This window comes from Calliopsis andreniformis, chromosome 8, assembly GCF_051401765.1.
Source record: "Calliopsis andreniformis isolate RMS-2024a chromosome 8, iyCalAndr_principal, whole genome shotgun sequence".
Lineage (NCBI taxonomy): Eukaryota > Metazoa > Arthropoda > Insecta > Hymenoptera > Andrenidae > Calliopsis > Calliopsis andreniformis.
The window spans coordinates 5,036,672-5,064,020 of NC_135069.1; the positions used below are offsets into that span (position 1 = coordinate 5,036,672).

Here is a 27,349-nt window from a genome sequence, read left to right on the forward strand (position 1 = left end):
GAATCGTTCGTCTTCCCCATTAGATTAATTATGTTGGACACAGTTTTTCTCATAGTGGCTGCTGCTCGTCCCTCCGGTTATATAATAAGTTTGAGCTACTTTGCGCGTGCGTTTCGAAATCTGTTAACAAAGTAAAAAAAAACAGAAAAAAACAGTACTTTTAAAAAATAAATTTCGTATTAAAAAATTTCTTAAACAGATTTCGGAACGATTCTGCTTTACGTTGCTGCCCTTAACATATGTATTTTGTTTCGCAGAGTGTGAGTGATCCACGTCTCTACTATAATACATGATTATTATTGTTAATCCCTATTTTCTGTAGTGTTTTGTACGATAGAAAAGTGGCTTGCGTGTGATTGCGGGTTTTCGAAAGACGTTCTATTGAAACGAGCAGCCATCAATCCATGGCGCTTGTTCAAGAACGTTCAAAGAATTTAAAAAAAAAATACGAAAAGGAGAAAGAAAAAGAAATCTTATTGCGAACGTGCTGAGAATTTGACGTGCAAATGTTCGAAAATCTGTAAAGGTTGCGCTAGTTGAGAGTCTCGACACCATTCTATGTTGTCATCATCTATCTCATCACCATCATTATTATGAACGAATGGATACTAACGCGTTTTTTATTTTTGTTCCCGATCCTCTGTTATTTTATTTGCGCTACTCGCAGAATTCCACAGTGGAGAAAGTAAGTGATTCTTCTCTTGAATAGCTTCTTGCTAATCGCCGTACTCGCCGCCTCCTCTTCACCTTTGATTTTTATACGTTCTTTCGTAATGGTTCCTTTCATTTAGCTGCACATATGCCCGTAGTCGCTGAAATTTAGTGATTTTTAGATGGAGTTTGAGTGCACAATGAATATACTCGAAGAAATACACAGCTGAATAATTAATTTATTCAAGTTGAAGCTTACCGAAGCTCTTTTACAAATTCATTCTTCGAGATTGTACTTTTAAATATTTCTCAGTCATTGTATTTCATTACCAACAAAAATCCATAATGTAAATTCGAAGAGACGGAGAATATTCAAGAATGTCATTACATCACCTTCCTTGAAGAAGCTTTCTGGAATTTATTCGCGATCGATATTTGTTGACTGTTCATGTATACTGAAGAATAGAATTCACTATGCATGTTTTTTAACATTCCACTCGTAAATTGAGCGAAATGTCGAATCATTATTATATTGCAATTTTGTCGTTTGTATTCACTGTGCACTTATCCTACGCAACTTCTTTGTGAATAATCCTTAGGTTCATCGTGGAATTTTATCCACCAGCACTGCCATCAATTAGTGACAAGGAGCAATCGAATGGATACTACTGTTTTGCAGGCTTTTAGGTGTAAGCTACTAATTATTTTCATAATGACTATTTAAAATTAAAAAAGAAAATTACGAAACCACTATCGGTATGTTGTCAGAATTTCGATAATTTTTAAAAGAACACAGCCTACATCAAGAAGCCTCGAACTCCTCTCGAATGACTCTTCGAACTTCAGCCAATTTCGATGATTTTTTTACTCTATGGTGTTCAGTGTTAATTAGTTTTACGCTTACAGCTGTAAAATATCCGTACAGCGAATCCTTGACACAAGCCCACAAGCTGCATTCTTCGACCATAGTTACTCAGTTTTACAATTTCTTTTGCTCCATTCTTCATACAATACATCTTTGCACTTTTCTTACCTTGTCTCGATTTATTTACACTTTTCTTTGCAGTTATCTTCACGTACAGCGATCTATCTTCTACGATCTAGCATATGTTTGTCCATAATTTTCATAGTCGACAAATATCGACGTGTTCGATAACGCCATCACGTGCATAAAACTGATTTAAAAAAGTCACTTAACACTTTCTAGTGAAAGTTCATTATAAAAATTGCTTCCCGGCTTGGCGCGCTAATGAGATAACTCTGTCACGAATATTGGAAGGAAATTCCGCGGAAAAAATTGTTTCTTCCTCCGGAAATCGTAGAGCGAAAACTGTACAGTGTTAAAGTTACCGTGAAGATTTTATGAATTAGAGTTACTCCGATAACTTATTTTTTTATGTACATAGAATTCTGAGAATTACAATAATTTCTTAAGAATCCAGCCTACTGTAAATACTATGTATTAGCGAAAATATTTATTTTTATTTATTTATAATTGATTTGATTTAAGCGAATGGCATGATCGTATTACTCCCCTGAAGGGCCAAGTGTTCTTGACCACTGTGTACAGGCTGCTTCAAAACTCTATTACACAAGTTTACAAAATAATAATAAAATGAACACTTTTCTCACTCACCATTTTCCCATATGATGTCATAAGAAAATAAGAAGCTCTTGAACATTGAATTGCACCAGTTGCCTACTACTGCCACCGTTTTTCTCACTTTCTCTTTTTATCATAGACATTAGAAACAGTTTCACCCCAAATTCACCTTTCAAGATCCTCAGTTTTATCATGTAACTTCCCATGGCAAAATGGTACGGTGAAATATGTTCATTAGAATCAGCCTGTATGTATCTCGCAAGTGCTCGCACAACTTCATACGCCATAGTGTCGAATAACTTCATTTACCAGCCACGTGTCTGAATAATTAGCCCTTACTGCGATGAACATTCCTACTTTCGACTCTATCGGCATATTGTAACGCATCGACGCTAAGCCGACATTCTCGTTGTCACGGCTGGACTCGAAAATATTTTCTAACAATGGGATCGTGTGGACGACAGCTTCCTGGTCTCCTTTTTGGTGGACGCCCGAGGTGGAGCGATGAGAGGCTGCAGACACAGCGGTGTGCGCGTGATAGTCCCTCCTCGAAAAGCTGCGATGCCGATGCGTGTTACCTGCAGGTACCTCAGGAGGGATAAACTGAGCAATCCACCGCCTTTGATGGAAGGGGAGGCTTTGGCCAGCCGTATTCTTGAGCTTGGACCAGTGGGAGCCAAATTTTTAGGGTATGTTACAGAATTTAAATTTTGGCGAAGTCACCTAAGATCACCTTAATTTTGTATTAGAGCACAGATACTTAGAAATTTCTTTTGAACAGGCCCGTCATCATAGAGGTACCACACTTTGCTTCGCTGCGAGGAAAGGAACGAGAAATAGTCATACTTCGATCGGATAATGGAGAAACTTGGCGCGAGCACACCTTGGAAGCCAGCGAGGAGGCAGTCCAGGATGTGCTTAACGAGAGCTTTGAAGGAGAAGGTACTGTCTTCTTCTAGGATTTCATTAGAGCTCGTTCGACTTGACTTGCATCGTCAAGTTCTGACATTCAGTTCACTTTTTATTAACAAAGAACATGTGATTTGTGTCTTCAGAGTTAAGCCAGCTCGAGGATCTCCAGACTTCTCGAATTGTAAGGATACTCACCGCAGACTTTCCACATTACTTTGCGGTAGTGTCTCGCATCAGGCAAGAGGTCCATGCAGTTGGACCAGAAGGTGGCACAGTCTCCTCTTCAGCAGTTCCACAGGTCCAGGCTGTCTTCCCACCAGCAGCCCTTACCAAAAAGATCCGAGTCGGTCTTCAGGTACTTACTCCTACATTTCCATTTCATAAAAAATTGATTTTTTTAGGATTTGCTATGAAGAAACTATATAATAAATTATTTTCAGTTTTTCTACATATTTTTGTTATGTGTGCAAGTAGTTGTAACATTTTTTTGTAGAAGATTCTATTACACATTTCGACTATGTTTTTCTTTCAACCACCATGTCCTCCCATGATATAATTCCTTCAATAAACCTTTAAAGAAGACAATTTTTTGCTTACAAAAAAAGAAATTCCCCCCTTAAGTTAACTCTATCATATACCCTTATGTCTGCTCAGGCACATCCAATACCTGCAGACCTGGTAGCCAAATTGCTCGGTAATAGAGTGGCTGTGTCGCCAATTGTGACAGTGGAGCCAAGGCGAAGGAAATTCCACAAACCCATAACTTTAACCATACCTGTGCCACAGGCGGCCAACAAAGGCATGATCAATCAATATTCAGGGGATGCGCCGACGTTGAGACTGCTGTGCAGCATAACTGGTAATATATGCTTGCACGTAACATTGTAGAGCAGCGTACCGTCTTACTGGAGAATCTCTTACCGATAAGTGCTAATAATGTTACGCCGCAACACCTTTGGTGTACATATTATTATACGCTCTTGTCAGACTTACGCCTTCAACGATCAATTCTCGTAGTTTAGTTAGGCATGGCGCGGGCGATGGGCATCTTCGTCTGTTCTCAGGTCATCGGGACTGACTAACTCGATATTCTCTTTATAGATTACTCAAAAGTAATCGACTTTTATTTATCGTGAGAGGTAATTTCGTGGTCAATGGTAGGGGTTTATTTAGATAATCTATTTTGCAACGTGGAAAAGTGGCATCGACGAAATGAAAGCTATCCAATGTCCCGGAGACCTTCGGATAGAGATTTAAAAGGGAGATGGTAGCTGCATGTGTCATAGAAAAAAAACATTTCGTTGAGTACCATTGTTGTATACATATCTTGTTGTGATTCATTGTTAATGCTTGCATATTGTTAGGATTGAGTCATTTAGGTATGGATTATTAATTAACGTAGATAAAGTTTTTACTACCTAGCTCATTGTAAGCGTTAACTTCAAAAGATTTTTGTTTCAGCACATTCGTTTGACTGGTAAACCGCTTCGATATTAGGCTTGTAATTTGTAACATTTACGAGAACTGTGTATTACCTACGATTTATATATGTATATGTATTTTGAATCGTATTTGTGTATCATGACGACACGTTACCGATATGAGAAACTAACTTCGATCGCCGTTTAAGAGACTTTACAATCTATTACAGCCACGTTCTGTTTTTAATTCACTCGTTAAAAAAATTATATGCCGAAATTTTCTTGATAATAGTCTAATTTTTCTAGTATAATTTATTTTTGGGAAGTTGTGTTATTTATTCGGTTTAAAATAATTAAAAAAGAATCGATACGGAAATATCTAATATTACGAGGAATAGGAAGATATGGTTTAGACTCACGTTGCAATGCGTTCGTACTAAAATTATTTCATGATTTTCTTTCATTTTTCTTATTTTTCTGAAGTTGCTTATTCATTATCGAACGTATTTCCACGCAATTCGCGTTTGCTTTACGCGCGACTCTCATGAATGACGCTTCTCCTTCGTTTGGCAAGCATTATCATTCGGTCAACGTGCGTTTTCTTTTTATTATTACCCACACACGATACAGCACGTAACATCAACGCACCTCTGGAGACCGATATTAAATACAAATTTTCTTAATTGTCCCATTACAATTTAAAAAAAAATTTTAAATCCATGTCTTTTAATTTCAGTTTTTTTTTAGTGTTGTAAGAGAAACAATTCTTTTACCTTTTTTAAGTAGAATTTATAACAGCCCATATCCAAATACAGAGACGTGTACTTTATTTGCCTTGGTATTTTGGACCTAGAGGAACTGACCTGTTATTAAAATATCTCGTATAAAAAATGTATTCCTTTAATTGTACTTTGAAGCATCATTTAGAGTCTGAAATTCCACATACACACCTGTTCCATTCTAGTATTAAATATTCAGTCTATTTGCAAACAATCGAACAATCAAAGGGTGCTATAAAGGGATTCCTAATTAACAGTGTTGAATTGTAATTAATCTCGGTCACATACGGATTAATTCCACACACATTTCACGTCTGCCGATACTGTCTGCGCAGCACGGACATATTTTAATAATGTTATTGGACTTTGGTGTGTATGTCGTTCAGGGGGTCAGTCTCGGGCAGTTTGGGAGGATGTCACAGGCTCGACGCCGTTGACTTTCGTCAAAGATTGCGTCTCCTTCACCACCACAGTGTCCGCTCGCTTCTGGCTGATGGACTGCCGAAACATTTCCGAGGCTACCAAAATGGCTACAGAGCTGTACACTCACGCCACCCACGTACCGTTCATGGCTAAGTACGTTTCAGATTTACCCCCAGACCGAACCAGCTCGAAAAACGAATGACTTAATCCCGTAATCGCAGGTAGAACATTTCTTCTAGAAATTGGATCCAATATCGTCTCGAAAGTTAACAGTTTTTCTGCGTGGTAAGATGCACTCGTGTAGGGAGAGAACTTTTAGCTTTTTCAGTACTTACACCACTGCTCAAAAGTTGGTGTATTACGTTCTAAGTGTCTTTTCTTTTTAGAGGCAGAAAAACTGATAGGTAAAACTTTTGAACGATGGTGTATTTACAATGCAATACGCATAGATAGTAGTACATTCTTTTCTTTTAGAGAGTTCAAGAAGACATTTCTTCCTTTAGCGCAAATACTCTTGATTTGATGAGCGACCGCGTTTTACCTGCATGATTACAATCTCGTTTACCTATAAGAAATTAACGATAGCTCATCTGATCCGCAGATTTGTAGTATTCGCTAAACGAGTAGATCCACTGGAAGCAAGGCTGCGCGTCTTTTGCATGACTGATGACAAGGAGGACAAGACTTTAGAGAATCAAGAACACTTCACGGAAGTTGCGAAAAGTCGAGACGTCGAGGTAAATACGCATTTACATAATTAAAGGCTGTATGCTTGACGCGTTCAAATTAAAAGACATTTAACGGAACATCTTTTGCACACGCTCAGTGTATAATTTGGTTAATGAAATAGCCAAATAAGTTCTGTTTGTATTGGCGATCCTTTCACTGTGTAATATAATAGTGAGATCATTCTGTGTCACTTCTGTTAAATGTCCACATCTTGTGAAATGATTCTCACAGGTGTTGGAGGGAAAGACACAGTACATGGAGTTTTCGGGCAACCTTGTGCCTGTATTGAAGAGTGGCGAACAGCTTCAGCTTCCGTTCAGAGCCTTCAAAGAGAACAGAGTGCCGTTCACTGCAAGAATAAAGGACCCAGATGCAGCGGACATGATGGGTCGTATTATGTTCATGAGCGAGCCGAAGGTCCCCAAGGGTGAACTACCCCAGACGCCGATATGCACACTGAACATTTTGTTACCAGAGAAGATCTCGCCAGAGCCTGCTGTGTCGGAGGTCGATTTGCTGGAACTCTCGAAGAATTACAGTTTCCTACGCGACGGTGGTATAAGTACGTAAATTTACGATTTAATTAGCGCTGCATATGAACGGGGAAAATAGTTACGATAATAACTAATGACAACTGTGGTTGTTATTGCCTGCAGGTCGCCCAGACGCCATTCACAGAGCGACCATTCGACTGACTGACATTGCTAATTTGTTGGACAAAGATTGGGAGAAACTCGCGGAAGAATTAAATATTCCACCGAACGAGGTGTCATCGATCAAACAGGAGTATTCTAATAAACCTGCCCAACAGGCGGCGGCGATGCTGAAAGCTTGGCAGGGTAACGGGAATAATGCTACAGGTAAGTTTGATGTTGTGTAATATTATTGTGTAGGAAGCGTTTTACTAAGTTTTTTGTGGAGAATTTCGGGAAATATATTCGAGACACAGAGATTATTATCTTCCTCTTGTAAGCGTGTAATGTTTTTTTAAATACTTCGTTTCGTACATGGGATGATGTCATCTACAAATTTTTTATGGTAGAGCTAATTTTGAACATATTTGAGAAGATTTTATCGTCTACAACATTGCATGATAAGTAGTTTAAAAAATTCAGAGAAATTTAGGAGGAAAAACGAAATATAAGGAGATCAGTAGAAGTGGACCGTGTATGGTCAGACACGCTAAAAATCGAATAATTCCGTTAAAACTGTATATTTCTTTGTAGCTTCTTATATGTACATCTTTTTAATTACTATTTCAGGTAATAATTACCTAGACAAATTAACAATAAACTTAGAATTTGCTATAATTTTAATTAACATTGCAATACCCAAAAATACTACCTATATCTTCGACTCATCACGACTAATATTAAACATATTACTGTTGTTATTATTATACATACAATCACTGGGTGCTGATTATTTCATCTCCTTAAATACACTTGCAAAACAAGATATAAAGCAGCTTCAAAGAATCAAAATATTTTTACCCTCGCAATCAATGAAGTCATGAACAAATTTCCAATCGCTTCTCTCTATAATTAGACAGAATGTTTATGCTCCCAGCACGGTCATTTCAATTACATAATTAGTCTTATCTTTCCTCTCTGAATATAATTGTGTAACGATTTAATGACCATGCGAACTTCTAGCTCCGAAGCGCATTATTGTTCTCGGGCAAAGTGAGAATTACAGAAATCGTTAGACGCGAGTATGTCTATCGAAAAGGTTTAAAAAGAACCTGTTTCTCAGCAAGGTCAATTAATCAGGCAACAAGTGTTTGACTAAGACGCGTGGAATTTGCGGAGCAACGTAGTTGATGACCTCATCTTGCATTATTATGCCTGACATAAACCTATGGACTTCTTCTCCCTCCCTCGTTTTTCACCAATACCAATGACATACGACTGCAATGCACGCAGCGCGTCGTTTCTGCAATCGGTTTAAATAAACAGAAACGCGCCGCATCCCGACAAGTGAATACGGTGAAAGTGATCGGCGTGCCCGAGTGTCTTCCATTCTTCTTCTACTGTGACAGTGCAACATTATCATTGGTGTTGTCTGTTGGTGTACGATTTATTGATTTCTTCTTGGTGAGACATAAACGCGAGTATGTTTATATCTTTGTATCAAGAGTTTCAAAACGAGGCGACGAACACTTACGTCAGTGAACTCACGGTCCTCTTCAGGAGATCTCCTTGTGAAAGATGTCGGGTTTCAATGAGTTCAGGTCTGCATTGCTGTGAGATCGCCGTCAGTGATTGATCAGATATTCCTTGGGTGTTTGTGCACAGTGACGTAAACTAATTTTCATTTTTACGTGCTTCTGAGACGAGGAATGAATAATTGTTAATCCTCTTATTCTATTTCCGATGTGAGGACGCATTGATGACTCACAGATTTTAATTTTCTCTTGAAATATTCTGTTTTTCTTTTTCATGTTTGTGCAAAATTGGAAAAAATGTGGGTTGCTTATAAGTGTTTTTATGGATGATCAATTTTTTAATTGCTTAATGTTTTTTGAGGAAGAATAATCTTTGTGTGGTATAGTGTGCTAAGTGACCTAATAAAAATATTTATGTGTGTTTAGGAAACACATTGGAGAAGGCGTTGAATAAAATTGGTAGGGAGGATATCGTGAAGAAGTGTATATTCAACGTTGAGTTAGTGACTGACGACGTAGAAAAAGCTGTCGCCAGAGTTCGATTAGATCAGCCTGGATTTGATTCCTTGAAAGAGGAATTGGGACCTTCGAGAGACACTTCTCTGCGCCGTGACGCGACGATGGATCCAAAGATGGATCCAGAATACGATCTAAACAGGACTAAGGTATTGTATTTTTTTATGGCAATTAGTACAATTTTTTTTATAAAAAAAATAGAATATTAACTGTAACATGTAAAAAATAATTCGTAGTAAATTAAATCAATTCTAATTTTTTAATTTTTGAGAAAATATTTTATTATATCTTCTAAGGGTTGTTGCTCAATTAGTGTATTCATTTTCCAGGACTCTGAATCTATGGAAGACCTCAGTATTACAGGCACTAAACGCGACACACCAAGTAAGTGTTTTGACATTCTCATAAATTCTGTACTTATGAATGAAATTTCTCTTAATATGATTCAAAGAATATGATTCAAACGCAATGATGATCAATTCCAAGCTATTACAATTAAAATACTAAGAATATTATGACATCACTGCTTGCGTTACTACTATGAATAATACGGCCGGCTCTATTCCATGCTATTGCTGAGAAAAGTCATGAGTTCAACCTTACATTTCTCAGAAAGCACTCTGATTTATACTGCCTTGCTATTCATTCAAAATGTGTATCTATATACCGTGACAATTGCTATAGCTGTGATCGCACATTACTAAATTCGTCTCAGAAATCCATTATCAAAATTTCAGTCTTCGAGGAAACGTTGTTTGTCATTTTGTATAGTTCAATACATAGCAAAGATCCTCTCAGGATCTTTAACTTTTCTCCCATTTCAAATCTCATTTACGCGCTTCAGTAATCAGTCAGCTATAGTCTGAGCAAAGTCAGCTAATCCTCAAGCCACTTGTCGAAAGCTGAGGTAGTTATAGCCAAAGCTATCGAAGAGGGTGCTCTGTCAAAGTGGCCCTAAGGGTTCAGCCGATTTTGTCACTGCTGTAGCCTCTTTCACGCCGTTTCTATCACCGTCTGTTTGCACTCAACAGCGAAACAGCATGTCACAATCACAAACGGCACTGTATTCAACGGAACCTCGACCCCCATCAAAGACAAATACGCGAGCGACGAGAAAGAGCTTGGGGACGTAATGGCCGAATTTCTCGAACAGAAGTGTCACGTTGCTGACACGATGAGCAAAAAGTCGCGCGACGAGCTCGACGACGAGGATAAAAAGCGACAGAGGGTGATCGCGGACGCCCACAGAATAGTATCGGGTAAGTGACACGAGTTTTCACCCCGTTTAGTAATATGGTGGGTTGAGGGGCCGTGCTTCTTCGGCTAAGCTGCAAATATTAAAACACTTGGAAATAAATGCCGTAATTTGCTGAGGACCATTTTGTCCGCGGCATCTTTTCTTACAGTAATACGCAGCATGATCAATTTAACGCGATAATATCACGCTTGGATCTAGGTAAACGACTTGTATATTAACCATTTTTCAACGGATAATCGTATCGCTAGTGCTAAATGGTTCTATGTCGTGTCCCAAGATTACGATTTAAGCGAAAACGTGTGGACTCGTACCAAGAGCACAACTTTGTCTTACTTCATAATTTGGGACAACTCTCTATATGAAAAGTTTCGCTTTTCGTGATATCGTGTTCATTGTTATAGTCTGTCAGTCTGTGCAAGTGAATGTAGCTATCATTTTTATTTTTCTTTGAAATGCCTTCATGTATTATTTAAATACCGCGATATTTTTCAATGACGTTCACTGTAACTCGAATTTTTTTATAATTGTTTTTGCTCTTTGAACAGTCTGCTAATCTTAATGAATGATGATGTGTTAAGTGTGGCGATCTATTTTATCACGTTTTATTTTTCTTCGTCAGTAAATGTTTATTAGGCAAAAGAAGTGAAAAAAACATACAGAATAATGAAAGTAAAAAAATTTTAAATTCTCGTTTTCGCAAAAAATATTAATTCTACTTATAATTTGTGATAAAAGTTACTGTTGTCACAATAACTTTTATAATAGCATGTACATAGCAAAATATATTTTGACAGTGATATTAAAGAAGAAATGGGTGATTCTCAAACACGATTCACAAACGTGAAAGATAATCGATGGAAAATTGTACGGCACTAGAACATTTTACTTTTTATACGTTTATCATCTTTTACTTCCAATCACAGGTTCTCGGAGCGTCGCGGCGGACCTCTTCGATAATTTATGTTGGCTTGCTTTTATATTTACTGAAACATAACGAATTATTACATTTAATTTTCTCTCGACGACATCTCACATATCTACCACGTATACATATATCTATCTATCTACATATATATATTATATTTACGATGCGTACTATGTGTCTCATTTAATGATCCACTAATCGCCTATTCTATTTCTGCGACACTGTCTCATTAATTTGTTTCAGCAAGGTTTCGCTGCAATTCTTTTGGCGTTGCATGAACGGCCAGTTTGCGCGGCCTAATTGTGTGGACGCACGGAGCAGTTGTCGCGATTTTTTATATCCTCCAATTTGAGGCATTCACGATCCATAATGGTGCTCTAATTGACAATTCCTTGCGTTGAACAGTGCTGGTAGCAGTAATTACAATAAGATCTCGTTAAGTGCCCACTGAAACGATTAACGAGCCGTTTTTGTAAATACTGACTACTTTGGAAATATGAAAACAGTATTCATTTTTATGCTTTCAATATTTCCAGCAGCTGTTCAGTAATACCTATAATTGAAATCGAATTTAACACATAATATTAATAAGGCAGTCAATTCGAATTGTACTTGGTCATCGAACTAATCAGCATCACGAATTCCGCAAATTTCTAAAATTGTTAAAAATTATTTAACAAGATAGCTGCTCCATAGCACACACACATATACACATGCCGCGCGCACAAATTACACGAGAGTCTAACCGCTGTTTTTCTAAAGCAAACGAGCAATTATCAAGCGAGCCGGCTTACACTAATCATGATGAAATGAATATAAGAAAAAAGAACAAAGAAAAAAGCAAAACAAAAAAAATGTGTTCTTTTTATTTTGCCAAGTTTACAGATGCCTAAAATATGTAATACTTAATTAACAGGTGTAATAGCAGACGCAGAGAAAGAGAAGGGGAAGTTAGCGAAGGAAGGGTGGTCGGTGGTTTGTGATGATGATGCGCGGGACAGTAGAGAGGCGAGAGGTGCTTTTGTTGAAGGTTTTGTTAGGGAACAATTAAGCGATAAGGGTAGTAAAGATAAGGGTGTTAGACCAGAGAAAATCGAGCAGGCGCAAGGTGTGCCTGTCGTTGAGCCACCAATGATTAAACAACGTCACGTTCGCGATGGGAAGGGTGATTCTACTGTCACTATTGTTGCATCTAAGACGGTGGTATCTGTGGGAGATGATAAATCAGGTCAGCCAGTGATCACTCAAACGATAACAGTGAAAGAGGCAGGCAAAGCTTCGCCTACGGAAATAGTAACAATTTCTAATGGCAAACAGAGCATTGTGAGCACAAAGGAGCTAATGTCGAAAGAAGGGAAGGAAGTCGATGATAAATCTCCAGTTGTGAGTCCCATAAAAGAGGGAGGAAAACAAGTGGCAGAAAAGGCTAAACAAATTTCACCAGACCAGAAACTATTGTCGCCCAAGGAAGCCACTACTAAACAGGTTTCAAAGGATGCCAAACCAAGTGATAAGCAAATATCTGCTTATGAAGGTGTCTATACTGCTCAATCCACATCAACACAGTCTGAGGAGAAGCCAGAGGACGAAACGAAGAAGAAGGATAAGAGCGGTGGCATACTGTCAGGTATCTTCAAGGGGTCTAAGCTGAAGAAGACCAAAGGCTCGAAAGACACCTCCTTCGACAGCGGAGATGAAGAGACCAAGCCAAGTGCAGAGCCTGAAGTTCGTGTAGATTTCAAGCTACCTGAAAGCACTACTGTGCCTGATGTAAAGACAGCTACGATGCAGCTCCTTGATGACTCCAGACGCACTGCTGCGCTGATGCAGCCTGAAGAAGTACACCGAGAAGCTGATAAAGATACAAAGGCAGGAATTAAGGAAGATCATCCTGCAGTAGGAGCATCTGATGCAGCAGATCAGGAGAAGGAAAAGGGTTCTGGTTTCTTTGGAATATTCAAGAGTCCTAAACCTAAGGACAAGAAACTGAAGAAGAACAAAGAATCCTCATTTGACAGTGGGGACGAGGAACTCCGAATTGCTACTGAAAAGTTCTTAGATGACACAAGGAAGATTGCTGCTGACACCACTGTTGTGTCACCCACGACAAAAGTCGATGGCAAGCAGCCAGCACCTAAAACCGAAGTGCACACCTTCACTTCACATGTCCTATATGAGGATGACACTCCTAAAGATAAACTAAATGGACATTCGTATAAGATCTCCGAAATACACAAGAAATCAGAAACTGATAGAACTACTCCACACAGAGAAACAAATGGCAAGTCAGATGTAAAGAAGGATGAAGATTCTCGCCAGAAAGAGAGGAGTCTGGAACGACGCACAGATTCTCTGGAGAGATCTATGGAAGAGAAGAAAGATGAAGGCGAAGAAGGTAAAGACAAGGGTGGTGGTTTCTTCAGTATGTTCAAGAGTCCAAAACTGAAAAGTAAGAAGAGAAGTGCCTCGAGGGAGAAGAGTTCTTCTAAAGATACTTCGTTTGATAGTGGCGACGAAGAGACACGACATTTAACAGCTACTTTCTTGGAAGACACGAAGAAAGTTGCGACCACTATGCATCACGAGGATGCCAAACGTGACACTGAGAAGCTGCCAGCTGCCATGAGCATTCCAGAGTCTGAGAAGGAACATACTACGAAGCCTAGTGATACATCAGACGAAGAACAAGTGGAGAAAGATAAAGGAATTGGAATCTTTGGAATATTTAGAAGTCCTAAATTGTCTAGGGAATCGCGAAGCAGATCTCGAGAGAAGAGTGTTACAAGAGATGAAAGACAACAGAGCGTCGATAGAGCATTACGAGATGCTACTGCTAAATTCCTGGAGGATACTAGAAACACTGCGAATGCTACAGTAGATATTACAGACAAATTGACTACTGATATTCAAGACGGTGCTGCTACAGTGAAAGACAAAGTTTCTGATGGTATTGACACTGTCGCTGACACTGCAGAATCAGCTAAGGATAAGGCAGCCAAGGAAGCGAAGAAAGCTAAGGAAAAAGGCAGTGGTTTCCTATCTGGATTATTCAAAGGTGCGAAACATGCTGCAGATGAAGTATCAGAGGATGCTAAAGAGTTCGTTGAGGACACCAAGAAAGAGGCAGCTGATAAAGAAGCTAAACTCAAAGAGACAGCAGCAGAAAAACTGAAGGACGCCAAGGAAGTCAAAGATAAAGCAGCTGCAGATGTAAAGGATGCCAAGGACAAAGTTGTAACGGCAGTAAAAGATACAAAAGACAAAGTAGTCGACAAAGTCTCTGATGGAGCACAGAAAGTCTCTGATACTGGTAAAGCTGTTGGAGAGAAAGTCGTAGAAGGAGCTAAAAAAGCAGAAGCCAAAGTTGAAACAGCAGCGAAAGATGTAGCTGATGGCGCCAAGGATGCCAAGGATAAGGTTGCAAAGGAAATTAAAGAAGATGTGAACATCGTGAAAGAAAAAGTTTCGTCAGGAATTGATGCAGTTGCTGATGGTGCAGAGGCAGCTAAGGACAAAGCTGCAAAGGAGGCAAAGAAAGCTAAAGAAAAGAGCAGTGGATTCTTGTCTGGGTTATTCAAAGGTGTCAAGCATGCAGCTGATGAAGTATCAGAAGATGTTAAAGAATTCCTTGATGAAACGAAGAAGGAAGCTGAAGATGAAGAAGCACGACTTAAAGAAGCAGCAGTAGAAAAAGTCAAAGATGCTGAGGCAGTAAAGGACAAAGCAGCTGCAGATATAAAGGGCACTAAAGAGAAAGTAGTAACAGCAGTAAAAGATACAAAAGACAAGGTTGCCGACAAAGTCTCTGATGGAGCACAGAAGGTCTCTGAAGCTGGTAAAGCAGTTGGTGAGAAGGTGGCAGAAGGTGCTAAGAAAGCTGAAGCCAAAGTTGAAACAACAGCAAAGGGCATTGCTGGTGATGCAAAGGAAGCAAAAGACAAGGTTGCTAAAGAAATTAAAGAGGACGCTCATGTGATCAAGGAAAAGGTTTCATCAGGAATTGATGCTGCAACAGAGAGCGCAGAAGCAGCGAAGGACAAAGCAGCGAAGGAAGCGAAAAAAGCTAAAGAGAAAGGCAGTGGCTTCCTTTCTGGACTCTTTAAAGGGGTCAAGCACGCAGCTGATGAAGTATCTGAAGATGTCAAAGAATTCCTTGACGAGACGAAGAAGGAAGCTGCAGATGAAGAAAATCGAATGAAGGAAGCAGCAGCAGAAAAAATGAAAGAAGCGGAAACAGTTAAAGATAAAGCAGTTGCAGATGTGAAGGATGCAAAGGACAAGGTTATAACTGTAGTGAAAGACACTAAGGACAAGATCAGTGAGAAAGTTTCTGATGGAGCAGAGAAAGTGTCAGATGCTGGCAAAGCTGTCGGTGAAAAGGTAGTAGAAGGAACTAAAAAGGTAGAAACAACAGCAAAGGATATAGCTGACAGTGCCAAGGACGCAAAAGACAAAGTTGCTAAGGAACTCAAAGAAGACGCTCACGCTATAAAAGAGAAAGTCTCATCAGGTGTTGATTCAGCGGCGGAAAGTGTGGAAGCTACAAAAGACAAGGCTGCAAAGGAAGCAAAGAAGGCGAAAGAGAAGACCAGCGGCTTCCTCTCTGGCTTATTCAAAGGTGCGAAGCATACAGCTGAAGAAGTGACAGACGATGTTAAGGAATTCCTTGATGAAACGAAGAAGGAAGCAGCAGAAGAACAAGCTCGACTTCGCCAAGCAGCAGCCGAGAAAGCGAAAGACGCAGAGGCAGCTAAAGAGAAAGTAGCTGCAGATGTAAAAGATGCTAAGGATAAAGTGGTAATGAGTGTAAAGGACACGAAAGATAAGGTTGTTGAAAAAGTTTCTGATGAAGCAGATAAAGTCTCTGATGCTGGAAAAGCAGTCGGAGAAAAAGTTGCAGAAGGCGCTAAAAAAACTGGAGCCAAAGCAGAGGCAACTGTAAAAGACATTACTGAAACTGCCAAGGATACGAAAGACAAAGTAGTTAAGGAAGTTAAAGAAGATGCTCAAGCAGTAAAGGATAAGGTATCATTTGGCATAGAGTCAGTTGCTGATGGCGCAGCAGCAACAAAAGATAAGGCTTCGAAAGAAGCTAAGAAGGCAAAAGAAAAGGGCAGTGGCTTCTTGTCTGGACTGTTCAAGGGTGCGAAGCAAGCAGCTGAAGAAGTATCAGAAGATGCTAAAGAATTCATAGATGACACGAAGAAAGCAGCAGCAGATGAGGAAGCTAAAGCTAAAGAAGCAGCAGCTCAAAAATTGAAAGAGGCCGAAGCAGCTAAAGACAAAGTGGCCTCAGATATGAAGGAGGCTAAGGATAAGTCTATGGGAGCATTGAAAGATGCTAAAGACAAGGTCAGTGATAAAGTCTCTGATGGTGTACAAAAGGTAGCTGATGCTGGCAAAGCTGTCGGCGGAAAAGTAACAGACAGTGTTAAAACTGCAGAAACTAAAGTAGAAGCAGCAGCAAAAGATGCAGCTGAGACAGCCAAGGACGTAAAGGATAAAGTTTCCAAAGAAGTGAAAGAAGATGCCGATGCGGTGAAGCGAAAGGTCTCATCTGCTGTCGATGCTGTTGCTGATGGTGCGGAAGCAGCAAAGGATAAAGCAGCCAAGGAAGCTAAGAAGGCCAAGGATAAAGGCAGTGGTTTCCTTTCAGGACTCTTCAAAGGTGCGAAACATGCAGCTGATGAAGTATCAGATGACGTGAAGGACTTCCTTGATGAGACAAAGAAAGAGGCAGCTGATGAAGAGGCACGAGCACGAGAGGCAGCAGCGGCAAAGTTGAAGGATATTGAGAAAGCTAAGGACAAAACAGCTGCAGATGTAAAGGATGCTAAGGACAAAGTCGTAGGTGCAGTGAAAGATACAAAAGATAAGGTTGTCGACAAAGTCTCAGACGGAGCTCAGAAGGTTTCTGATGCTGGCAAAGCTGTTGGAGAGAAAATTGCAGACGGAGCGAAAAAGGCAGAAGCTAAAGTTGAAACAACAGCAAAGGATGTAGCTGATGGTGCCAAGGATGCCAAAGACAAGGTTACGAAGGAAATTAAAGAAGATGTGAACATAGTGAAAGAAAAAGTTTCATCTGGAATTGATGCAGTTGCTGATGGCGCAGAGACAGCGAAAGAGAAGGCTGCAAAGGAGGCAAAGAAAGCTAAGGAAAGAGGTAGTGGCTTCCTATCTGGACTATTCAAAGGCGCGAAGCATACTGCTGATGATGTCTCTGAAGATGTGACTGATTTCCTTGAGAAAACGAAGCAAGAAGCAGCTGAAGAACAAGCTCGTCTCCAAAGAGCTGCTGCAGAGAAGATGAAAGACGCTGAAGCAGCGAAAGACAAAGCAGTTGCAGATGTTAAGGACACCAAAGATAAAGTAGTTACAGCTGTGAAGGACACAAAAGACAAGGTTGCTGAGAAAGTGTCTGATGGAGCACAGAAGGTTTCTGATGCTGGCAAAGCTGTCGGGGAAAAGATAGCTGAGGGTGCTAAAAAGGCTGAAGTCAAAATTGAAACAACAGCGAAGGGCATTGCTGATGGTGCAACGGAAGCAAAGGACAAAGTAGCTAAAGAAATTAAGGAAGACACACAAGCAGTAAAACAGAAAGTTTCATCTACAATTGACACAGTTGCAGATAGTGCAGAAGCAGCCAAAGAGAAAGCTGCGAAGGAAGCCAAGAAGGCCAAAGAAAAGAGCAGTGGATTCTTGTCAGGATTGTTTAAGGGCGCGAAGCACGCTGCTGATGAAGTATCTGACGATGTAAAAGAATTTGTCGATGAAACCAAGAAGGAAGCAGCAGAAGGAGAAGCTAAAGCTAAAGAAGCAGTAGCAGAGAAATTGAAGGATGCCAAGGAAGTCAAGGATAAAGCAGCTTCCGACTTGAAAGATGCTAAAGACAAGGTCGTAACAGCTGTCAAAGATACGAAGGAGAAAGTCAGTGATAAGGTTTCTGAAGGTGCACAGAAAGTTTCAGATGCTGGTAAAACTGCAGCCGACAAGGTTTCAGAAACAGCAAAGAAGGTTGAAGATAAGACTGCAGCCGTGGCAAAGGGCATAACCGATGGCACTAAAGAAGCAAAGGACAAAGTTGCCAAGGAAATCAAAGAGGATACTGAAGCAGTGAAACAAAAGGTTTCTTCTGCAGCTGATGCAGTCGCTGATAGTGCAGAAGCAGCCAAAGACAAAGCAGCCAAGGAAGCCAAAAAGGCTAAAGAGAAAGGCAGTGGATTCCTTTCTGGTTTATTCAAGGGTGCAAAACAGGCGGCAGATGAAGTGTCAGAAGATGTAAAGGGTTTCATAGACGAAACCAAGAAAGATGCTGCGAATGAAGAAGCTCGTGCTAAAGAAGCAGCAGCTGAAAAATTAAAAGAAGCAGAGGCAGCTAAGGATAAAGTTGTAGGTGCAGTAAAAGATACAAAGGATAAGGTTGTCGACAAAGTCTCAGACGGAGCTCAGAAGGTTTCTGAAGCTGGCAAAGCAGTTGGTGAGAAAGTGTCAGAGGGTGCTAAAAAAGCTGAAGCTAAAGTAGAAGCCACAGCAAAAGGCATTGCTGACAACGCTAAAGAAGCTAAAGATAAAGTATCTAAAGAAGTTAAAGAAGATGTCGACGCTGTAAAACAGAAGGTTTCATCCACAGTTGATGCAGTTGCCGATGGTGCAGAAACTGCCAAAGACAAAGCTGCAAAAGAAGCTAAGAAGGCCAAGGAAAAAAGCAGCGGTTTTCTCTCTGGATTATTCAAGGGTGCTAAGCATGCTGCAGATGAAGTATCTGAAGATGCAAAGAAAGCTCTGGATGACACAAAAGACAAAGCTGCAGAGAAAGGAACTGAGGTCAAAGAAGCTGTGGCAGAAAAAATCAAGGATGCTGAGGCAGCTAAGGACAAGGCTGTATCTGACGTGAAGGATGCTAAAGATAAAGTAGTAACAGCTGTAAAAGACACAAAAGACAAGGTCGTTGACAAAGTTTCCGATGGTGCCCAGAAAGTCTCGGATGCTGGCAAAGCTGTTGGTGAGAAAGTGTCAGAAGGAGCTAAAAAGGCGGAGGTCAAAGTTGAAACAGCCGCGAAGGATGTAGCTGACAGCGCCAAGGATGCAAAAGATAAAGTTGCAAAGGAAATTAAGGAAGACGTACATGTGGTAAAGGAGAAGATTTCATCTGGAGTTGATGCAGTAGCTGATGGTGTAGAGACAGCTAAGGACTCAGCTGCAAGGGAGGCTAAAAAAGCAAAGGAAAAAGGTAGTGGATTCCTGTCAGGATTATTTAAAGGAGCTAAGCACTCTGTCGATGAAACATCTACAGATGTAAAAGACTTCCTGGATGAAATGAAAAGAGAAGCTGCTGAAGAAGGAGCTCGAGCTAGAGAAGCAGCAGCACAGAAAGTAAAGGACGTGGAAGCTGCTAAAGAGAAAGTCGCATCAGACGTGAAGGATACCAAGGATAAAGTGGTAACAGCTGTGAAGGATACAAAAGACAAAGTTGCTGAAAAAGTCTCTGATGGAGCTCAAAAATTAAAAGATACTGGAAAGAGTGTTGGTGAAAAAGTATCTGATGGTGTAAAGAAAGCTGATGCCAAGATAGAAGCTACTGCACAAGGTATGGTAGAGGGTGCTAAAGACACTAAAGATAAAATATCCAAGGAACTCAAAGAAGATGCTGATGCTATTAAGCAAAAGGTGTCTTCCACAGTTTCTGATGCTGCTGAGAGTGTGGAAGCAACGAAGGACAAAGCTGCAAAGGAAGCAAAGAAAGCCAAAGAGAAAGGCAGTGGGTTCTTCTCTGGTCTGTTCAAAGGTGTTAAGCATGCAGCTGATGAAGTGTCGGAGGATGTAAAGGACTTCATTGATGAAACGAAGAAGGAAGCTGCGGAAGAAGAAGCTCGTGCCAAGGAAACTGCAGCGGAGAAGATAAAAGAAATCGGTGCAGTTAAAGACAAAGCTGCATCAGATCTGAAGGATGCTAAAGATAAGGTCGTTACAGCAGTACAGGATACTAAAGATAAAGCTAGTGATAAGCTAGCGAAAGGAGCACAGAAAGTATCAGATGCTGCTGAGGCTACTGGAAAGAAAGTGTCAGACGTTGCGAAGAAAGCAGAGACCAAAGTTGAAGCAGCTGCACACGACATTGCAGACAAAACGGAAGTCATTGTGAGCAAAGGAGCTGCAGGCGTGAAAGACGCGAAGGATAAAGTTGTCGATGCTGCAAAAGATACTAAGGACAAAGTTGCAGATGCTGCCAAGGATGCTAAGGACAAAGTAGCAGATACTGCCAAGGATGCTAAAGACAAAGTTGTAGATACTGCAAAGGATGCTAAGGACAAAGTTGCAGATGCTGCAAAGGATGCTAAAGACAAAGTTGTAGATACTGCAAAGGATGCTAAAGACAAAGTCAGCGAGAAAATAACCGATGGAGCACAGAAAATTGCAGACACTGGTAAAGCTGTTGGCGATAAGATAGTAGAAGGAGGCAAAATAGCAGAAGCCAAAGCGCAAGCTGCAGTAACAGGAGCAGCTGAAGGAGTTAAAGATGCAAAAGACAAGGTTTCAAAGGAAGTCAAAGAAGGTGCCGATGCGCTGAAGCAAAAGGTTTCATCTGGCGCAACTGCAGTTGTTGATGGTGCCGAAGCAGCGAAGGACAAAGCAGCTAAAGAAGCCAAAAAAGCTAAGGAAAAAGGAAGTGGCTTCCTTTCAGGCTTGTTTAAGGGCGCAAAGCATGCTGCAGAAGAAGTATCAGACGATGTGAAAGAGTTCCTCGACGAAACGAAGAAAGAGGCAGCTGAAGAAGAAGCACGTGCTAAAGAAGCAATGGCTGAAAAGTTAAAAGATGCGGAGGCAGCGAAGGATAAGGCAGCAGCAGACCTAAAAGATGCCAAGGACAAAGTTTCTTCAGCTATGAAAGATACTAAAGATAAAGTGACTGAGAAAGTTACAGATGGAGCGCAGAAAGTGTCTGATGCTGGCAAAGCTGTTGGAGAGAAAATATCAGAAGGAGCCAAGAAGACTGAAGCTAAAGTAGAGGCAGCAGCTAAAGGCATCTCTGACAGTGCTAAACAGGCTAAAGACAAAGTTTCTAAAGAAGTTAAAGAAGATGTTGACGCTGTGAAACAGAAGGTCTCATCGACAGCGGAGACAGTTGCTGATACTGCAGAGACTGCTAAAGATAAAGCAGCAAAGGAAGCAAAGAAAGCTAAAGAAAAAGGTAGTGGTTTCCTGTCTGGCCTCATCAAGGGTGCGAAGCATGCTGCTGACGAAGTCACTGGAGACGTAAAAGAATTCATGGATGAGACGAAAAAAGAGGCAGCAGAGGAGGAGGCCCGAGCCAAAGAAGCAGCAGCTGAAAAGTTGAAGGATGCAGAGGCAGCAAAGGGCAAGGCAGCTGCTGACCTCAAGGATGCTAAGGATAAAGTTGTAACAGTTGTAAAAGACACTAAAGATAAAGTAAGTGAGAAAGTATCCGAAGGTGTACAAAAGGTGTCTGATGCTGGTAAAACAGTTGGCGAAAAAGTCTCAGAAGGTGCTAAAAAGGCTGAAGCTAAGGTGGAAGCAACAGCACAAGGTGTAGCTGACAGCGCTAAACAAGCAAAGGATAAGGTATCCAAGGAAGTCAAAGAAGATGTTGCTGCTGTGAAACAGAAGATATCATCTGGAGTAGATACAGTGACTGACACTGCGGAAGCTGCAAAAGATAAGGCAGCGAAAGAAGCTAATAAAATAAAAGAAAAAAGCAGTGGCTTTTTCTCAGGATTGTTCAAGGGTGCAAAACATGCGGCTGATGATGTGTCAGGAGATGTAAATGAATTCCTTGAGGAAACAAGAAAAGAAGCAAGTGAAGACGCAGCTCGTGCAAAAGAATTGGCTGCCCAGAAAGTGAAAGATATGGAAAAAGCAAAAGAAAAGGCAGCTTCAGATCTGAAAGATGTCAAAGATAAAGTCAGTGAAAAAGTCTCTGGAGGTGTTCAACAAATTTCAGATACAGGCAAAGCTGCTGGTGAGAAAATAGCTGATGGTGTTAAAAAAGCTGAAGATACAGCGGCAGCAGCTGCTCAATCAGTAGCTCATGGTGCCGCTAAAACGGCGGCCAAAGCTGTAAAAGATGTAAAAGCAGCTGAACAAGCAATTGAAACAACAGCAAAGGATGCTAAAGACAAGATGAGTGAGGAAGTGACTCAAGGGTTGCAGAAGATATTAGACACTGGCAAAGCAGTTGAAGAGAAATTATCAGAAGGAACCAAAAAAGCAGAAGCTAAAATTCAGGCCGCTGCACATGACGTAGCTGGCAGTGTAAAAGGAGCTAAAGACAAGGTCTCCAAGGAAGTGAAGGAAGATACTGAAGCTGTGAAACAAAAGGTTTCTTCTGCAGCTGATGCAGTCGCTGATAGTGCAGAAGCAGCTAAAGACAAGGCAGCCAAGGAAGCTAAAAAGGCCAAGGAAAAAGGCAGTGGTTTTCTATCAGGTCTGTTTAAAGGCGCAAAGCATGCAGCTGAGGAAGTAACAGAAGATGTGAAGGAATTCCTCGACGAAACAAAAAAGGAAGCAGCAGAAGAAGAAGCCAGAGCCAAAGAAGCTATGGCAGAAAAAATCAAGGATGCTGAGGCAGTGAAGGACAAGGCTGTTGCCGACTTGAAGGATTCAAAAGACAAGGTGGTAACAGCCGTAAAGGATGCTAAAGATAAAGTTGTAGACAAAACCTCTGCTGCAGCTCAACAAGTGTCTGACGCTGGTAAAGCTGTTGGCGAGAAGGTTTCAGAAGGTTCTAAGAAAATTGAAACCAAGGCTCAGTCAACTGCCCAGACTATTGCTGAAGGTGTACAGGGTGCAAAAGATAAGATTTCCAAGGAAATAAAGGAAGACGCCGATGCTGTGAAGCAAAAAGTTTCATCTACGGTCGATGCAGTTGCTGACGGAACGCAGGCAGCGAAAGATAAAGCTGCAAAAGAAGCTAAGAAGGCTAAGGAGAAAGGAAGTGGCTTCTTGTCTGGTCTGATCAAAGGTACGAAGCATGCTGCTGAAGAGGTGACGGAGGATGTAAAAGAGTTCCTCGATGAGACGAAGAAAGAGGCAGCAGAAGAGGAGGCACGAGCCAAAGAGGTAATGGCCGCAAAATTAAAAGACGTGGAAACAGCAAAGGATAAAGTTACCTCAGGTATAAAGGATGCTAAGGATAAAGCAGCTTCTGATCTGAAAGATGTTAAGGATAAAGTAACAACAACCATGAAAGGGGCCACAGACAAGGTGACTGAAAAGGTCTCTGAAGGTGCTCAGAAAGTGTCTGATGCTGGCAAAGCTGTTGGCGAGAAAGTATCAGAGGGTGCTAAAAAGGCAGAAATCAAGGTAGAGACGACAGCTAAAGATATAGCTGATAGCGCCAAACAAGCAAAGGATAAAGTATCTAAGGAAGTCAAAGAAGATGTTGATGTTGCAAAACAGAAAGTATCATCAACAGTCGATGCAGTTACCGATGGTGCAGAAGCGGCTAAGGAGAAAGCTGCAAAAGAAGCCAAGAAGGCCAAGGAGAAGGGCAGTGGCTTCCTATCTGGACTTATCAAGGGTGCAAAACATGCTGCTGAGGAAGTAACTGAAGACGTAAAAGAGTTCATGGATGAGACAAAAAAAGAAGCAGCAGAAGAAGAGGCACGAGCTAAACAAGCAATGGCTGAGAAGCTGAAAGATGCAGAGACAGCAAAAGATAAAGCTGCTTCAGATTTAAAGGATGCCAAAGACAAAGTCGTAGGTGCAGTGAAAGATACAAAAGATAAGGTTGTCGAAAAAGTCTCAGACGGAGCTCAGAAGGTTTCTGATGCTGGCAAAGCTGTTGCAGAAAAAGTTGCAGAAGGCGCTAAAAAGGTTGAAACTAAAGTTGAAACAACAGCGAAGGATGTAGCTGATGGCGCTAAGGATGCCAAAGACAAGGTTGCGAAGGAAATTAAAGAAGATGTGAACATAGTGAAAGAAAAAGTTTCATCTGGAGTTGAAGCAGCTGCTGACGGTGCAGAGGCAGCGAAGGACAAAGCTGCAAAGGAGGCAAAGAAAGCTAAGGAAAAAGGCAGTGGTTTCCTATCAGGATTATTCAAAGGCGCAAAACATACAGCTGAAGATGTCTCTGAGGATGTGACTGATTTCCTTGAGAAAACGAAGCAAGAAGCAGCTGAAGAACAAGCTCGACTTCAAAAAGCTGCTGCAGAAAAAATAAAAGATGCTGAAGCAGCAAAGGAAAAAGCTGCTACAGATATCAAGGACACCAAAGATAAAGTGGTCACAGCTGTGAAAGATACAAAAGACAAGGTTGCTGAAAAAGTCTCCGATGGAGCACAGAAGGTTTCTGATGCTGGCAAAGCTGTTGGCGAAAAAGTATCTGAAGGTGCCAAAAAAGCAGAAGCTAAAATGGAAGCAACGGCACAAAGTGTAGCTGACAGTGCTCAACAGGCAAAAGATAAGGTATCCAAGGAAGTTAAAGAAGATGTTGATACTGTAAAGCAGAAGATATCATCTGGAGTGGATACAGTCGTTGATGGAACGAAAACAGCAAAAGATAAAGCTGCAAAGGAAGCTAAGAAAGCTAAAGACAAAGGAAGTGGTTTCCTATCTGGTCTCATCAAGGGTGCGAAACATGCTGTTGAAGAAGTTTCAGACGACGTAAAAGAGTTCGTGGACGAGACTAAGAAAGAAGCGGAAGAAGAAGAGAAACGAGCTAAACAGGCAGTGTCTGAGAAACTAAAAGATGTGGAGGCAGCAAAGGACAAGGTTGCCACTGACCTAAAGGATACCAAGGATAAAGTAGCAACATCCATGAAGGACACTAAAGACAAGGTGACTGAGAAAGTCTCCGAAGGTGTGCAGAAAGTGTCGGATGCTGGCAAAGCTGTTGGCGAGAAAGTCTCAGAAGGTGCTAAAAAGGCTGAAGCTAAGGTGGAAGCAACAGCACAAAGCGTAGCTGACAGCGCTAAACAGGCAAAGAATAAGGTATCCAAAGAAGTCAAAGAGGACGCTGATGCAGTGAAACAAAAGATATCATCTGGCATCGACTCAGCCACAGGTGCTGCAGAGACAGCGAAGGATAAAGCTGCAAAGGAAGCTAAAAAGGCTAAAGAGAAAAGTGGAGGTTTCCTATCTGGTCTTATCAAAGGTGCAAAGCATGCTGCTGAGGAAGTGACAGAAGACGTGAAAGAATTCCTTGATGAAACCAAGAAGGAAGCAGCTGAAGAAGAAGCACGCGCTAAAGAAGCAGTGACAGAAAAGGTAAAAGATGTGGAGACAGCAAAGGATAAGGCAGCAGCAGACCTAAAAGATGCCAAGGATAAAGTTTCCTCAGCTGTGAAAGATGCTAAAGATAAAGTGGCAGAGAAAGTTACAGATGGAGCGCAGAAAGTGTCTGATGCTGGCAAAGCTGTTGGAGAGAAAATATCAGAAGGAGCCAAGAAGGCTGAAGCTAAAGTAGAGACAGCAGCTAAAGGCGTCTCTGACAGTGCTAAACAGGCTAAAGACAAAGTTTCTAAAGAAGTTAAAGAAGATGTTGACGCTGTGAAACAGAAGGTCTCATCGACAGCAGAGACAGTAGCTGATACCGCTGGAGCAGCTAAAGATAAAGCAGCAAAAGAAGCAAAGAAAGCCAAAGAAAAGAGCAGTGGTTTTCTATCTGGTCTGATCAAGGGTGCAAAGCATGCAGCTGAAGAAGTAACAGAAGATGTGAAAGAGTTCCTGGATGAAACCAAAAAGGAAGCAGCGGAGGAGGAAGCTCGCACTAAAGAAGCAGCTGCAGAAAAAGTAAAGGATATTGAAACTACTAAAGACAAAATCGCCTCAGACTTGAAGGATTCTAAAGAGAAAGTTGTTTCCTCGGTAAAAGATACAACAGACAAAGTCAGCGAGAAGGTATCTGATGGTCTCCAAAAAGTGGCAGACGTTGGCAAAGCTGCTGGCGATAAAGTATCAGAAGGTGCTAAAAAGGTCCAAACTAAAGTTCAAGAATCTGCGCAAAGTGTAGCTGACAGCGCAAAAGGAGCAAAGGACAAGGTATCCTCTGAAGTGAAAAAAGATACTGAGGTGGTAAAACAGAAGGTTTCATCAGGAATCGATGCAATCGCTGATGGTGCTGAATCGGCAAAAGACAAAGCAGCGAAGGGAGCCAAGAAGGCGAAGGAAAAGGGCGGTGGCTTCCTCTCTGGTTTAGTCAAAGGCGCAAAACACGCAGCGGAAGAAGTTTCAGGTGAAATGAAAGAGTTCATCGACGAAACAAAAAAGGAAGCAGCAGACGAAGAAGCTCGAGCTCGAGAAGCTATAGCAAAGAAATCTAAATCTGCAGAAGCATCAATAAGCAAAGGCATGAAGGACGTAGATGCAAAGATTGCTGGCACAGACACGAAGAGTGACGTGTCTGACTTCTTAGCTGCTTTAAAACAAGATGCATCTATGGAGAAATATTCCCAAGACAGTCTTGCTAGAAAAGACTTAAATATCGTCGAGCCTTATGACAGTAGAAGAGTACAGTTCCAAGACAGACCCACAGAAATGACGTTTTCAGAACCTGAAGAAAATATCGTAGTGACCTCCAGAACAGTCATTGCACCGGTTACGTATACCTATGACCCCAGTTCTAACGTAGGTTCTGAAGTTCAAGTTCGTTTGACCGAAGTCCACGTAAAAGATGAAGACGATGGTGAAGGGAAGTCTAAGAAAGTATCTCGCATTCCACAAAAAATTAGTTCCTCTAAAGGCGTGAGTGTTAGCCCAAGTAGTTCGTTTGATAGTTCAGTTAGGGTAGTAAAGGTATCTAGCGAAGTAGAGCACCTTGAGCCTCACACACGACAGACCGTCACCACAGTCGTAACAAAGTCTGTGCGGACGGCAGCGACCCCACCACCCAGTCTCGCCGAGTACACTGACAGTAGAATTGAAGGTATCTTGCAATAATTGCGTTATACATATTACATACCAGCTGTGTGTAACATGATTAATAATTAAGTTGATGCTTTTCTGTA

The 27,349-nt window shown here is 41.1% G+C and overlaps 1 protein-coding gene across 15 annotated transcripts in view; it reads left to right on the forward strand.

Moving 5' to 3' along the window:
- The window catches only part of LOC143182581 (uncharacterized), an 81,225-nt gene that overhangs the window by 44,729 nt on the left and 9,147 nt on the right, over window positions 1-27,349 (forward strand). For 9 of the 15 annotated variants that reach the window (XR_013002478.1, XR_013002479.1, XR_013002481.1 and 6 more), the window contains 14 exons: window positions 668-685; window positions 2,719-2,943; window positions 3,036-3,196; window positions 3,310-3,521; window positions 3,821-4,025; window positions 4,531-4,545; window positions 5,753-5,942; window positions 6,391-6,526; window positions 6,750-7,080; window positions 7,175-7,378; window positions 9,112-9,350; window positions 9,531-9,585; window positions 10,233-10,460; window positions 12,301-27,267. Coding sequence is in view for 10 of the 15 variants with exons in the window: in XM_076383653.1 (XP_076239768.1) it covers window positions 668-685; window positions 2,719-2,943; window positions 3,036-3,196; window positions 3,310-3,521; window positions 3,821-4,025; window positions 4,531-4,545; window positions 5,753-5,942; window positions 6,391-6,526; window positions 6,750-7,080; window positions 7,175-7,378; window positions 9,112-9,350; window positions 9,531-9,585; window positions 10,233-10,460; window positions 12,301-27,267 (17,186 nt within the window). In the remaining 5 variants the exon portion in view is untranslated. The remainder of the gene's footprint in view (window positions 1-667; window positions 686-2,718; window positions 2,944-3,035; window positions 3,197-3,309; window positions 3,522-3,820; window positions 4,026-4,530; window positions 4,546-5,752; window positions 5,943-6,390; window positions 6,527-6,749; window positions 7,081-7,174; window positions 7,379-9,111; window positions 9,351-9,530; window positions 9,586-10,232; window positions 10,461-12,300; window positions 27,268-27,349) is intronic. The other 6 variants (XR_013002482.1, XM_076383661.1, XM_076383659.1 and 3 more) reach the window with 4 other exon arrangements.